Below are 16,535 nucleotides of genomic sequence, written 5' to 3' on the forward strand. Positions count from 1 at the left end.
TAAAAATGGCTTACTTTCCACTGAAAACAATGCCAGAAAGGGGTTTCAAGTCTGCTGGGGGGAATTATAGCTGCCTGGATCATCACATAAAAAAAAAAATTACTCTAATCAGTGGCACTCAGAAAGGAAAGAAAAAAAAATGTAAGTGCACTACAGTTTTGGGAATACTTAATGCTGTTTTATGCATAAATTCTAAGGTCAGTGGTAGAGATTAGTGGGTTAGCAGAGCAACCCAAACTTTATAAGAGATTTTTTTCAAAAGATCAAGGGCTTATCCCAGTGGTCTGTGAAAACAGCGAGGGTAGAGTATCTGAATCAAACTGGTGCTCCACTATTAGAAGTTTTATTCTGAAATGTGGCTACAGTAGGTATCCTGCCTGTGGGCAACGACCTCTAACCCTGAAACCTTTATTTCAATAATTTAGAGTAAATATATACCTGTACAACATACAGATTTATATGTAAATTTATATGTACATACATTTATTTATTGAAGCCTTGTGATTTGCTAGCCTTGTTTTAACATTGCAAGTTGTCCTGAGTGAAGCCCGCTCTATAGAAAATGCCTGTTAGAAGCAAAAAACCTTCCAGCCTTCGCACATACCCTCGCTGGTATGTACAAGCAGGAGTTTTCCTTTAATTTCTACACAGAGAGAGATATTTTCCCCAAAGATACATGGAGGGGATTGGAGTGCTGTCATGGATCTGAGAATTACCAGAAAATTTAACCACCAAGGATGGAGATTTTCAAAAATCTATTGAAAGTCTATGAGAGTTTGGTGCCTACTTGTTCTTCATGCTTTGAAAATCTTCTCCTTTGTTACTTAACTTGGCTCTCTTGTTAGATTCCAAATTTACTCTTGTATTTAGGCTGGTTCTGATGAGATTTATAAGAATGTGAGAAAAATGATGAAAAGGTAGGGTTACCATTCGTCCGGATTCCCCTGGACATGTCTGGCTTTTTGAGCTAAAAAGAGCGTCCGGGGGGAATTTGTAAATGTCCGGACTTCCCCCCCACCATGCAGAGCGCATGCGGCTAACAGGGCAGCCAGCCGGATGGTGCCACTTACATGGGGCTCCAACAGCCAGAGAGAGCCCCTCTTCCGTTTCCCCTGCAGCAGAGATCACTCCCTCCCTCCCTGCATTCGCAGATCGCCTCCGGCAGTCTGGAGCTCCTCCCCTGCTGCCCAGCATGCCGGGATGAACGGCTCAGGCCGTTCCTGAGCAAGTTCACAGAGATGTTAGGCGAAGGCCAACAACAAGGGGGTCAGGGGGTCGGAGAAGGGGCAGGGAGGTTTTGGAGGGGGCAGTCAAGAGACGGGGGGGTTGGGAGTTCGGGGGGGGCTTTCTGGGGAGGGTGGATAAGGTTTTGGGCAGTCAGGGTAGGGGTAGGGGGTAGGGTCCTGGGGGGGGGTCTTAGGAGGGAGGCAGTTAGGGGACAAGGAACAGGGAGGCTTAGGTAGGGGGTGGGGTTCTGGAGGACAGTTAGGAGCAGGGGTCCCAGGAGGGGGCAGTCAGGGGACAAGGAGCGGGGGGTTTGGAGTTCTGGGAGCGGCGATGTCAGTGGGCAGGAGTGGGGAGAGGGATCGGAGCAGTCAGGGGACAGGGAGCAGAGGGGTTTAGATGGGTCGGGAGTTCTGGGGGGGGGCTGTCAGGGGGTGGGGAGTGGTTGGATGGGGTATGGGAGTCCCAGGGGTCTGTCTGGGGGTGGGGGTGTGGATAAGGGTTGGGGCAGTCAGGGTACAGGTAGGGGGTAGGGTTCTAGGGGGCCAGTTAGAATGGGGGGAGGGTCTCAGGAGGGGGCAGTCAGGGGACAAGAGGCAGGGAGGCTTAGGTAGGGGGTGGAGTCCTGGGGGGGGAGTTAGGGGCAGGGGTCCCAGGAGGGGGCAGTCACGGGACAAGGAGCGGGGGGAGGGTTGGGGGTTCTGAGGGGGGCGGGAAGTGGGAGGGGCGGGGCTAGGGAGGGGCTCCTCCTGTCCTCTTTTTTGCTTGCTGAAATATGGTAACCCTAGAAAAAGGTGAAATTGACAGGAAAGGTTGGAAGAGCTAGCTTTCCATTCCCAAAGCTTAGGTTTCAGTTTTAGCCGTCCTTTCCCCCTATTCCCACCAAACCCTTCATCCCTTTTACCTGAGAGCCAAAAGAGCTTTAGAAAGATTTTTTAAAATAGACATATATGATGGCTATTTTTATCTCTGTTTTTAATCTTTTAACTACCTTAAAAAGTTAGGGTGGTTGAAACTTGTATTGATATCTATGCACCTGTCTAGTAAAGAGCTCAAGAAGCAAAGCTTTTACATATGCACGTAAGTCCAACCCTAGCCTAAAAAACATGGTTAACTTTAGGTATATACTTAAGTTCCATTGAGCCTAATGGAACTTAACCATTTATCAACAGTTAAACTCATGGTCAAGTGCTTTGCTAAATATGGGGGGTGGGAGGGAGGGACTGCTGAATCAAGGGCTATGTAAGTGCTATGATTTTAGTGATATATTTCAATCATGATTGTATAATAAACATTTTGTGCAATGCCATGCTATCCCATCCCTTAAAATGAACATGGAAGAAGTACATTGCTAACCTCAAATTTTGCATTGATCATCAACAAGAAGTGCTATCCAAGAACCCAGTTCTCCCGCTCTTACTCATATGATTTGTGTCTAACACTAACCTTCCCTCCACCTTTACAATTTCTCACCACTGATGCCATTGGTGCAGTTCAGCTAGTGGAAACAATGGTAGGAATGCTAGTGCAAATTCTCTGCTGGAATTTTAACCATTGTGTCCTCTAAATCTATTCACAGCAGGTCTAGGTAATGCAGTGATGAAAATGCCAGTGGCTGATGGTGACCCATCTACGCCAGTGTCCAGTTCTGTTGCTATCAGAGATGGAACTGTATAGTATGAGCAATGGTAGGGAATATAACAGGAAAAAAAAAACTAATATAGACAAGTCCATTAGGTAAGGAGCCAGAACCAGAGCCCTAATGAGCAGGATTTAACAAATAATTATAAAAAGTCAAAAATATTATGGAATTTGTTGGAAAAGATTTTCAATGAAAATTATACAACCATCTCTACTAATTACTTTATTGAGCCTCTACAAAGCTTTTAGGTAAAGGCAAGAAACAACATGTCCCAGTCACTGCTAAAGTACGCCACTAAATAATATGTTGTTTACCTTCCGTTTCCTTCCAAAAGGAATTGTTTCAATATTTACACTGCAGCTTTAGCAATTTTACCATCCTTTTTTGCTCAACAACCTTAAAACAATTTTCCCTTTGTTGCAGAAAAAGAAGTAGTTTAGCTGGACTGTAAATTAGACTGTAGGTATGTTGCAAATTCCACAGATTCATTTTTCATGGAGAGCCAAATCCACATTTAAGTGCATAAAGCAGCTGTCACACCACACATTCTGCTAGTGAGCTTGTCATACCTTCGATTAACTTTTGGCACACAGACAGGGGCTTAGATCTCTTCCAAGACAGTTAAATAATAATGAAAAAAATAACTTTGATGCTACCTGAAACCAAACTATTCAAAGCACATTGCCTGCATTCCCTAGTCTCAGGCACTGAGCCAAGATATGGATATAATCATTTTGGCTGACGATGGGGGAGAAGAGGAGCTTAAAGAGTGGAGTGTTGTAGTGCTTTGGTAAAGACAAGCAACATACTTCATTTCAGATCTGTAAAGTAATGCTGAGGTGTCCCCCACGTCGTGGTAGAATGAGAGGATTAGCATACTCAATGTCTTAATGTTTCTTTTTCTTGCTTGCTTTTTTCTTGTATATGTTTCATAGGAAACTAGAATCCATACCCACCAAGCCATCTCTACATCTATACTTTCATTCTCTCTCTGGCAGTGTCTAGTATTTGATGTTCCAAGAAGGCAAGCTGCCTGGTTATGCACCCAGCCACCTGTGAAATGATCTACATGGGGAAAAAAAGTCCTTCCTGATCTTCTACCCAACAAGATGCTCATGACACTTGAGATTAGTTACCCTCATCATTATCTTACTTTTCATATCTACCAATATTATTAGTCATCCAAAAATGATCCAACATTTATAGTAATCCATCCCCAGTTTTTGACTCAATCTCTTGTAGCAATGAATTTTCTGCATTGGAGGGAGTAGTTAAAGGGATCTCTGGGACTCAAGACTTCTATGCTCTGTTTTAGGTTGCACAAATATATGTATGGAAATGAGGAAAGAAAACCCTTTCTCTATGGCCCCATCATCTCCAGAGAATTTCCCTAAATTTCCCACCACTGTTAACACTGGTTCAGTTCCACCAAGTGTTAGCAACTTTTGGGAGCCCTAGTGTATAGAGGTTACTGACACCATTTGAAGCATTATGGCAGTTAGTCTTGCTCTGAGCTGATCTAAATAACAGGGGCAGGAGTAGCCTGTGTGGCTCTTACACATTACCCTCTGCTTTAGGGGGGAGTAGTAGATTTTTTGGCCCATTTCACATTCCTTTTAGGTCCTGCCTATTCTCCACCCACTCCTTGAACTCCCATATAGGGAGTTTCTACAATGCAAGGCTCTGCACTGTAGACTTGCATCTTTCCACTGACTTTAACAGGAGTTGGATAAGGGCCCTATGCAAGCAGCGATATCCGTAAGCAACCCCTCCACCTGTTCCCGCCCTCCACATTCAGAGGAACTGCACTGGCTCCAGGTCAGGGGAACCTCTGATAAGGTACAGCATAAGCTACAGCAAAGGGCTCATGCTCATATGAGTAGGGCCCTACCAAATTCACAGTCCATTTTGGTCAATTACACGGTCATAGGATTTAAAAAATTGTACATTTTATGATTTCAGGTATTTAAATCTGAAATTTCATGGTGTTGTAGGGGTCCTGACCTGAAAAGTAGTTGTGGGGGGTCGCAAGGTTATCGTAGTGGGGTTGTGGTATTGCTACCCTTACTTCTGTGCTGCTGCAGGTGGTGGCGCTGCCTTCAGAGCTGGGCAGCTGGTGAGCGGCGGCTGCTGGCCAGGAGTTCAGTTCTGAATGCAGAACTGCTGCCAGCAGCAGCGCAGAAGTAAGGATGGCATGGTATGGTATTGCCAGTCTTACTTCTGCGCTGGTGCTGGCAGGGCACGGCCTTCAGAGCTGGGCACCCAGCCAACAGCCGCCGCTCTCCGGCCACCCAGCTCTGAAGACAGCAACACAGAAGTAAGGGTGGCAATACCGCGACACCCCCCCTCACCCAAAATAACCTTGTGACCCCCCTGCAATTCCCTTTTGGGTCAGGACACCCAATTTGAGAAACACTGGTCTGCCCCATGAAATCTGTATAGTATAGGGTAAAAGCATACAAATGACCAGATATCAGGGAGGAAGACCAGATTTCACGGTCCGTGACGAGTTTTTCAAGGCTGTGAATTTGGTAGGACCGTACATATGAGGAGAGATATTTCCACATACCACCCTGGCAAGCTCAACATTACACCAGAAAAAAAATGTTCTCCTCATGGTCAAATTTACTGGCTGCACAAATGGAAGCAATGCAAAGACATACTGTGCGTTGAAAAAAATATGGTATTTACCAATATCATGAAATACCAGGAAAGGAATAACAGTCCAGGCTACACTGGAATTCTAAACAGATATTTACTTAGTATCTTAGACCCTAATCCAAAATCCATTGAAGTCAAAGGAAAGACTCCAATTGACTTCAATGGATTTTGGATCAGGCCCTGAAACAGGTTACCAATTAAATACCCTTGCAGTAATCATGTTTTTTGATTGCCTCTCCATACATGTAGGCCCTATGTACAATATGGGCCTGATCTAACTCCAAGTTTAGATGAGGGTAAAAGTCCTATGGACTTGACTGACAGCAGTATTAAGTAGGTGGCAGAATTAGATTGAGTGGTAGAATTTTTGCTTCACATGTGCGTGGATTGATGCCTGCATTCTCTAAACTGCTCCAGTTTGGGCTGTAGATGCTTTCATTCAGAAATTAAATTAGGAGAGGATTAAATTAGGAGTCTTTAAATAAGGAGTGGATGTCTTTATAAAGGATTGTTCTAATATAACCACAAGTTATTTGGCTGGGCACAGGAATTACTGGGTAAAAACTATGGCTTGGATTATGCAGGAGATCAGTCTATATGATCAGAATGGTTCCTCTGAACTTAGTATTTACAAGTCTATGAAAATTGGGCACTCTAACTGGATGCTGAACAATGGACAGAATTATATACAACAAATGCTGTATATTTTACCAAAGGACAGGATGATCTCAGTCTAAGTTAAAATATAAGAACCAACACTATTACTATAACAAATGCTATTACTATAACTGATAGAACTATATTTAGGAAAGAGCTAAGATGCCAAGCTCCAGAGTCTGCTGATAAGTTATTTTGCTTTACGAATGCTGCCAAACTAAATTATCTGCACAATTCTATTGTATCCTTCTAGTCTTAGTTTACAAAACTATATGAGTTGATCCCAAGCAATCAATACTTAAATTTCTCACTGGAATTCCAACCCCTTCTCCCCCCAACAATTCATGCACACAAAATAGAAAAAAAATATTTAAAGAACACTTAAGATGTATAAAGCAAGTAATCTGGAGATCTTCTTACCTTTGACCCAATGAGAGTGTACAGCCATTGGATGGTTTCATTATGATTTATTACTCCATTCATCCCATCTACATACAGCATAATCTGGCCCAAAGCTAAAGTAAAGAAAAAGACAAAGAAAGTACAATCAGACCTGATGAATATTTATTAAAATCCCGATATTTACTATCATTACTATTGACATAGGTTCATATTGACAAATACTTTATTGACAAAAGACACAAGCCTAGATCCTGTTCTAGATTACACTGGTGTTAATTTGAAGTAACTTCATTAACTGCATTTGGAGTTACTGCAGATTTGTACTAACGTCACTGAGGGCAGATTATAGTCATCAGCTCTTGCCTGAATGATTCTGTGCTGTATTGGCCCAGTCTTGGAAACACTTGCTACCTGGCATAGTGCTTACTGCCATGAACAATTCCATTATTTTCAATGGGCTACACTTTGCTACCGTGAGCCAATGGGTCTATTCATGTTTGGAAGTACTATGTAGTGTACTGAAGTTTTAGATTTTGAATCTATTTTTGCCAATTAAAATAATTTTTGATTAGGCTAGCCATTCTGTTTGGCAAATTTCAGCAATTCACAATTCCAGTGTGTTAGTTAATGCAAGTTAGTACAGTAGAATGTTGCTATTTCACAAAGACATCCTTGTGAATCACTGAAATTTGAGTGTTAGCAAGGAAACAAAAAACAGCAAGAAGAAAACATCACCAAATATGCTTTATGACAACATTTCATATAGTGTTTGTAAAATACAATACTATACTTGAAAAACTCATGAGGTATTGCTAACATGAGACTTTGCTACAGCACACAGTTATTAATTCTTTGCTGAGCAATAAGGAAAGACAGAGATTTCTCATACAGATTATCAACTGCTGGGATTAGTGAAGAGTGGATTAGCAAAAATCAAAACTTTCTCCAAATCTTTTACTTTATAATAAGAGATTCATGCACACTTGAGCTGAAAAGGAACATGTTAAAGTAGCACCTTCAACACAATCTGTAGTAAGAATAACTCAATAGTATTAAAGATGACCCAAGAGTTATTACTGGAGAATTTTTGCAATAAAGAAATATCAAAAATAGTACAGAGAATTATTTGCAGAGAAAATAATAATTATACTGTGCATCTTCCAAATGCTTTTCAAGCATTGGCTAGTTTCACTATATGTTCTATACTGGACCCAATCAGCAGAACCTGTCTCTGCTGGTTGGGTGGGAAATGATCCATAACCCACCTCAAAAGTGGATGGCATTGTCTAGCGGCTGTCCATCAGGTGAATCACCCATTTGGCCCAACCAGCTTTGTTGACACAGAGAGACGCAATGCTTACATCTCTTTGCCAGGAAGCATGAATCTGGCCTGTTAACTAACCATTCATCATAACTGAGGTAGGTAAAAATGTATACTTATACCCTTTTTTCAAAGGGGCGAACTGATGCAGAGAAGCAAATGCCAAAGGCCACACAACATGTCAGTGGCAAAACTGGATTAGAGCTCAGATTCCTAATTACGGTACCTATCCTACGTTCTCTAGATCACGGTGCCACTAACAAGAATAGCAGGAATCATGACATGTTCACATCATTTGGTAGTAGTTTGTTTCTTTTATGATATGTCTGTATGATTTTTCCAACCTGAAACCACTGTTCACACAACTGTACTGGATAGGCAGTGGGCATGCCATGACTCTTGATAAGGAGGCTTATTATGTCAAATACGATCATTTCTCTGTTACTTAGTTTTGTTCCCTCTCACCACCATATTTGTTTATCTCTACCTGTTGTGTTTCCAAGGTTTAGATTTTAAGTTCTCTGGTGTCTTTTTTGTTGTGTGTGTACAGTTTCTACCACTATGAAGCCCTGATCCTGATTGAGACCTCTTAGCACTAATGGAACAGAAATGTATACATAAATAATAATAAATGTACATATCTCCATATATGCTACTGTTCTACTAACTACATTATTAGTTAGGAGAGATTCCCCCACAGGCACAAATGCAACCAAGTACTTAACTGTCATTGAAAATCAATAGTAGTTAGGAATCTGACATTTGTGTTTCTAGTAAATCTCACCCAGTAGTCTGTTTTACACGAAAAGTGTAAAAAAAAAAGTCAATACATTTAGAAAAATTAAGATAACTCCCCATCAGCAAGATATAGCCAGTTAGTAAACAATGATTAAAATTGCACTGACTGGATAAAAGGGCTTATTTTCAGCATTTCCTGACAGTTATTTGAGAGAGGGGAACACTGATATCCCTCAATAATCAAATAAAGGTCATAATTCCTATATTTGCTTCTTTTCAGAACAAAAAGATTTGGCCATAGATCAGGATGAGATCAAACCATGATAAAATCACCAAACCATTCCTTTGTAGTGAATGCTTTGGTTAGGGGTGAAGGGATTTAATTTGAATCTGAAACAAATGTGCAACAAAATTTATTCCTGGCACATACTTTCCAAATTAATAAGAAAGAAATCAAAGACAGCCGAAAGTCTGCCTTTAAAACAAAAACACACACAATTTTCCAACAGAACAACTTTTCTACTTGTGCTCAAGATAGACTGGATGCCTACGTAAGACCTGGGCTACGTCCCAGCTTTCTAAATATGACTGTGCATAACAACATTGGGCACATTAGCAGGCACCATGGAAAGCAGGAGCAACATGATTCCTGCTACCGCAAAACCTTTGTGTGTGCGTGTGCACATTATCAGGCACTGCCCCAAGACTGATCATATCTGTTACAGCTACAGGACAGGTCTTTGGGATCTTAGTGGAAAATTCTAAACATGTGAAAGAAAATTTACTAGACGTTCTGTTGCAGTTTAAACAACTGGCAAATACTGACAAAAGTATTACAAGATAAAGAATATTGTATAGAATGTCATCGAGCAGTTTACACAAAAGAAGTTTCTGCTGGTGCTAGGCTGCCTGCACAGAAGTCACGTCTACAATAATTATCTGTCACACATCAAGTTATCAGTTGCTGACAGTCCCTGGAATGGAGCTTCATAGTTTACTTGCTGAATAGCATGTTATTTCCTGTCTCTATTAGTCACAGGAACAAAAGTGAGACTTAAGGAAGGTGGGGGGGGGGGCAGGGGAAGGGAATCTACTTTCTATAGGATGAGCACCTAAAATACACAGCAACTTTATACCCTTAACTGATCTCTTAGATTCATGTACATTGACGGTGCCTTAAAAATCTTTTTGTCCTCAGATTGAGTTCCATTAAAAAAGAAACACGGAATTCCTGTTTTAAAAAAAATCCACACACACTCCCCCAGGACTGTACAAGGTCCATTTCCAAAGCCAAATGCTACTTGTGTTGCACGGGTGTGCTGAGGGAAAAGAGAACACCTGAAAAGAATAGAGCAGAGTGGAGGCTGTTGTATGAACACTAGCCTGGGAACCAAGTTAATGCACTTGCTGACACTTCAAGGCTCTAATGAGGATTGAGTCTGCCTGACCAGGTCTTGCATATGTCACAGTTGACAGATTGGGCACAGGGTGCTCCTTGTCTAGAGCAGCAGCATGTGTCCCCCTCAGATACTCTGAGGCACTTTGCCCTACATTGGCACAGTGGCTTATGATCCACTGAATGGCTGAAACCCCCTGGTCAGAATGGCTGAAACTCCCCCCCAACTCTCCCACATTAGTGGCACAGCTAATAGGGGGCGGGAGGTGACTCCCTTACCGCACTCTGGTGACCCCTAGGGTATGTGTGGTGCCTTTTTAAGCTAATAGGTATCACTGAAGGTGGCACCATCAATGATCCATTACCCCCTAGCCCCGCTCTGTCATTGTTCACAACCTGGCTTCGCTACCTCCCCATACATGGCCACATCAAGGAAGAGCATGATTTTACCCTATGGAAACAGGCTAATTTGAGAAGGGATCTATTAAGTCAACAAGTTTACTTTGGGGCTGGATTTGGTCCATCACATCTAACCTCTCCATTTGTACATTCATGTAACCAAATTGGCAAAAAGTGCAAGCTATTTAATCCAATCTCTGTGCTAACTGGAATTCTACTTTGGAAATATATCAACAAGGAAAGCATGCTATTGAGCAATGGGGGGCAGACAGGAGGGTCGGGGGTTAAGATGAGCAGGCTTAATTTGAAATTCCTTTGCTTTTGATGGTTTAAGTCAAACTCTTAATCTTATTTGAACATAGTTTGTGAATTTACCCAGGGTTATTTTAAGGTGGAATATCACTGGATTTCTTAGATTAGGCTTATGTTGGAAGAGGATGGACCAGCCAGGCATTTCATAGATTTCTAAGGAATCAGAGGCTTGAAAAAAAAACAACAACAACTTGCCAGTATTGGCACTGAGACTTTTTTGAACTCCATATAAGAAGGGTTAACTGGACTAATGGGGAAAAAACTAGCACAAAAACCTCACCCTCCTAACTATTTTAGTAGAAGTCTTATATTTTACCCACCTATAATTTCATACTTTTCAAAGCTGTTTCCAACCTGTAGTGTTCAGCAGCTTTAAGCCTCTCTGGACTGCAGCCTTATTTTTTCTATCTACGTCAACTTTGCACCACAGTAACAACCTAGTTAAAATACCAGCATTGGAGTCAGGACAATTGCTATTTTATTCCTGCTTCCTCAAGTCAAAACATAGTTTATCATGCCAGAGTTATGGTGCAATATATCTAATGACTATGTATAGTTTTTTTCCTAAATAAGAATGATGGGCCAAAGTCAGACCTTGTCAAAGTGGGTTCAACTCTGATGGAAGTTCCTGGGCCAAATTCAATGAGGATGTCATACACAGTGGTAGCAGTTTAAGTTACATGTTGAATTAAACTATATTGGTAATAAAACAGGTATAAATGTAATAGAAATTGCACCAATCTGGCATTCAGAGATTTGCAAAATATTATTCACCACCAGTGTGGAAGGAGGGGATGGCAGAAAGAATAAATAGCAGGGTGTAAGTTTAAGCATAGTGGGGATCCTTTGTGTTACACCTCCTACACTTTTCCTGCTATATCTTTTTTCTGATTCCTTACAATCATTTTGTACATCCCCTGAATGTCATATAAGTAGAAAGTTATATTACTTTATCATTCAAACTTATTTTCTGAACAATTAGCCAAATTCTGTTCTTGTTAGAGTACATACTCGTTAGAGTACTGCATACTCAGCTTTTATGAGAAAACTGCTTTCCATCTGGCTAAAGCTTTACCTTATCTTATACAAGCAAAGAATGGTCAATCAAATTATAGCTACCTTGCATTCAATTTGGTATACTATAGCTCTGTTGAAGACTATTATAATGTCTCCCAGAAACACATGAAATCCCTTATCTAGCAAAAGCACCTTAATATATGAAGTATATAGGGATACTGAAAAGATATGGGCTATAATCCAATATGGAAAGCAATGTATCCTGGTCTATTATATCTTTGGAAAATATTTATCTGTCTATGTAAGGTTTTTGTTAGGTCCCTAATATTATTATCCTAAGTGCCAGCAATATCCCATGATGAAATACCAGTAGATTTACTTGGCAGTAAGTACAGTATCTACCTCAGAATTCCTGGCTCATATTCCCTCACTGCAAAGGAGCGAAGCTCATCTCTGAAATGGTATTTGGTTAGAGCAGACAATTTACTGCTAAATAATCTATAAGGTTCTGTAACTGGACCTATGGAAGTTTCAGAAAGTTTTGTTTATAACCATGTTCCGTGCCCAACACTGTGTTTTGTACTATAGGATACTATTGGCATAATTCATATGAAAGAAAGGTCTAGAGTCATTTAAAAAGATGTCTAAAGCATCAGTGTTAGGTTCCATATGCATTTTAAGTCAGTAACACATTTTGAGTTGGTCCCAGGCCCACCATTTACTACAGACATTTCTCTTTCTTTCTCAAGCAAATCACTAAAAGGTTCACTAAAGGGGAAAGTATAATACAAAAATAATTAAATAAAAGCCAGCCCATTGAACTCAATTATTCAGGCCCAGATATGAATAAGTTAAAATAATTGTTACCAATCTACACAGACAGGTTTTGTTCCAAATGTAAACACACTGCATTGTTAAACACTGTTTTTGTGCCACTTGGCTACGTGAAAAAATAAACAAAATCATACAAAAACTTCTCATCTCTAAAAAGTAAGATCAGATACAGCAGTTATTGAGGTGGCCTCATTGTTCCCTCTTGTAAAAACAATCATGTTAAGCAACCGTTTGCCAGTCTATAGACGCTATATTTATTCGACAAGGATAGAGTGGGCTCAGATTTTTCAGATTTGCTTTTATTTTGTTATTAGAGATATGGTCAGGTTTAGGCTGCAATACCAAGTCAGTCATTTGCACACATATTCAAGTCTTTTATCGCTGCCTAGGATGTCAGCAATGCCTTACAGGAAGCTGAAAGCCAATTTAGTAATGCCTAAAAATGTGTAATTGTTCTGCTTCTTAACAAAGCCTTCTCAAACTTCATCTCCTTGTTTAACCTGTTTTTATAAGGTCTGTTCATTTGTTCATTATTACAGAGCTGAAATACACAACAATGCTAAGAGATTCATTTTTTAGGATCCCTTTATTAATCTGTTATTTATGGCAGTGTAGACATCCAGGGTGGGGCTCATCCCTCGCAGGGGCGACTGGGAGCCAGGTCGCCTCACTACACGAAGCTGGGGAACAGTTCAGTCTTGCAGGTCCAAGCCCTAAGTCGGGGTGGGGCCGCGAGCAACCAGTAGTCCCGGGCTCAGGCCCTCAGGCAGGGGCTGAGCAAACAACAGTAGTTCAGGGGCTCAGGCCCTCAGGCAGGGGCTGAGCAAACAAACAGCAGTTCAGGGGCTCAGGCCCTCAGGCAGGGTCTGAGCAGACAAACAGTAATTCAGGGGCTCAGCATTGGCTTGAGGGTAGGGGAGGAGGAGAGACTGCCACCCGGGGTGGGGTGGCAGGGAGGGACACAGGCCCACTCACTCCACTGTGTCTCAGCCCGGGGCCCTGTCAGCAGCAATCCGTCTGCTGCTGGGTCAGTGGGGATCCTGACCATAATACACTGACATGGGTTCAGGGTCTGCTATCCCCGGGCCACTTCCCATCTCCTCCTCCATGGGTACCTGCGCGTCCTCAGCCTCGTCCACCGTGTCCCAGATCGTGAGCTCCTCAGGGCACCGAGCACTGGGTAGGTTGGGTGGTTCCTCCGGACCATCGGTGAGGGGAAGTTCAGTCCGCTCCTCAGGATACCGGGCTCGGGGCAGGCTCGGCCCAGCAGGAGCTCGTGCACCACCGTCTGTCCTCTCCCGCGGTCGGACGGCAACTGAGCGCTGGGGCCGGGCCTTTATACTTCCTGTCCTGTCCCGCCCCTTGACTTCCGGGGGGCTGGGACAGGCGGTGGTGACTCCACCCACTCTGGCGGCTATTTTGGCTCGTCCCTCGCAGGGGCAACTGGGAGCCAGGCCGCCTCACTACAGGCAGAGCTGCACTCACTTCAATCACCTCACTTCAATCACCACCGGAGCTCTGGCAGCGGGGCTTGGGCAGAGATTTAAAGGGGCTCCCTCCAGTGGCCAGAGCCTCTGGCCCTTTAAATCACTGCCCGAGCCTGGCTGCCGGAACCCCGGGACTCCAGCAGCCGGGCTCGGGCAGTGATTTAAAGGGCCAGAGGCTTCGCACTGCCTTACCGTGTTATATCAGGTCGCGTTCTATCTTGGTAGAGGTGTACTATTAATATGTAACTTCAGCCACGCTGGGACCTCTTGAGCTTAATGCATGTGTCTCTATTGCCTGATCTAAAAGACACATCTCTCTTACCAAGGCTGTATATAGCAGGTTCATCGATCTCTAGCCGGCCTAGCCACTACACCGAACAAACAGGGGTTACAAACGTAAATCAGCAATTTTCATAACAGCTGGCACTTTCATTTTTAAGATCAAGCATTCACTTCCATGTTTAGCCGTGGAGTACTTTCCTCGAACCAACAGCTGCGTGGGAAGCTTTATGCAGCAGTTTCAGATCTTTGGCGATATTTTAGGGTTAGGCCTCTTTGCAGTTTTATGGTTTTACTCTTCAGGAAGAATACACAGAAAAGGTTTCAAGATTAACCACCATATGCAATTTTTATTCTTCTAACTTGTTAAAATACTTATAGTATTTTATATCTGTGTATATTTAGCTAACACGGTGGTTTTCAAACTGGGGTACGAGTACCCGTAGGGGTACTGGAGCTCTCGTCAGGGAGTACAGGAGAAAAATCCTTTAATGGTGGCCAGAGCAGGATCAGGAGGGGAATGGAAAAATGCACGCTTGCACAGACTCCCCTGCGCACGCTCTGTCAGGCAGGGCAAGTGGATGCAGAGCTGGCCTTATGGGTGGACCACGTGGGCTACTGCCCAGGGCACTGTTGTCAAGAGGTAAAGGAGCAGGGCAGGCCTGAGGTGCGAGGCTGTGGAAGTGAGCTTTGGGCAATGGGCAAGGGTGAAGGTGGAGAGGCAGTGCTTAATTTGTACTCCAGGGCGGCTGGCCAGGAGCCCTGAGGTGCCAAGTGCCCAGCTCTGAAGTCAACATCGACACCAGCAGCAGCGCCGAAGTAAGGGTGGCAATACACAAACCATGCCACCCTTACTTTGGCGCTGCTGCTGGCAGTGGCGCTGCCGTCAGCGCTGGGTGCCGGGTCAACAGCCGCCGCTTTCTGCTCTGCCTTCAGAGCTGGATGGCTGGAGAGTGGCAGCTACAGGCTGGGAGTTCAGAGGTGACGGCCAAGATTCTGTTTATTCAATCATGCAAATGGCCCTTTTAATAAAGAAAAAGATCTGAAAACTGGCAGTAAATATAGGATTTGAAAGCCACCGAACAACACTAGTCAAAGATTTTTTTTTTCTGAAGCATCAAAAGCTCTAACATGCTAAACTGAATTTCAGAAAATATAAAAGGTGAAATTTTCATTCAGAGCTCTGCAAGTGCATAGAAAAAAACACACATGCATTCACATTTTAAATATTTACCAACAAGGATTAGAGTCTTTTCATAGGTATGTTATGACCCTATCTTAGATGGGAGGGTATGTGATAGACTACATTATTTGAAAAGGGGTACGCAGCCTAAAATGTTGGAAAACCACTGTGCTAATAGATCCTGCGGGCAGTTGGTGAACAATCAAAGAGAATCCCTTTAAGTTGTTGAACAAACAGGACTAGCATCTAAGATTTTTTACCTGACTACTGGCAAAAATGTAGCTGCTTTCCAGAGGTCAGCTCGCATGATGCCAAACAAAACAGGAGGCTGAACATGCTATTCTTCAGCACAATCAATTCATCTTTGTGCTGCACATTCGGGCAATGAGATTTACATTGCTCACTGTGATTATAGTAGAATGGGTACTGCAACAACATGCCATAACTTGCCATTAAAAATACATATTTAAAAAGCAAGGTCAAGTTTATGAAAAATAAAACAACTTTTCTTTACTGAACAGCTAAAATGTGCCTGTGGTAAGCCACTTTTGACATTATTTTGATTTTAAAGAGAGTGCATTTCTATTGTGAGACTATTTCAATCTGTTAGAACTGCACTCTAAACACTGTGTTCTAAAACGGCACCATTTTTGTCAGCAGCAAAAGCCCACAGGAAATTCTGAAAAGAGTTATAATTCTGACATTCCTGGCACAAAACAGAGACCTTCAGGTTCATTTTATTATTATTCTGTTTCACCGAATTATCTGTCTTTAACAATAACTTCAGTCCCAGCATTCCCCAGGGGCCACTGTCAAAGAAATGCTTTTTTCATGGCTGATTATGGTAAGAAAGTGAAGGTTAATAGGCTGCCAATTCTAGACTTGGGACAGAACTGAGGCTGAAAACAAGGTGTCAAGCTTTTGAAGCATTCCTGCAATGACCATCTTTTTAAGAAGAAAGGTACCTGAGCTGTCAGCTGCCC

General features: G+C 42.5%; 1 protein-coding gene across 12 annotated transcripts in view; it reads right to left on the reverse strand.

Annotated features, from left to right (window-relative positions):
• The window catches only part of FHOD3 (formin homology 2 domain containing 3), a 655,003-nt gene that overhangs the window by 256,095 nt on the left and 382,373 nt on the right, over positions 1-16,535 (reverse strand). For all 12 annotated transcript variants that reach the window (XM_054018872.1, XM_054018870.1, XM_054018871.1 and 9 more), the window contains exon 6: positions 6,605-6,699. In XM_054018872.1, coding sequence (XP_053874847.1) covers positions 6,605-6,699 — 95 coding nt within the window. The remainder of the gene's footprint in view (positions 1-6,604; positions 6,700-16,535) is intronic.

The sequence above is a fragment of the Malaclemys terrapin genome, chromosome 2 (assembly GCF_027887155.1).
Source record: "Malaclemys terrapin pileata isolate rMalTer1 chromosome 2, rMalTer1.hap1, whole genome shotgun sequence".
In the NCBI taxonomy this organism is placed as follows: Eukaryota; Metazoa; Chordata; order Testudines; family Emydidae; genus Malaclemys; species Malaclemys terrapin.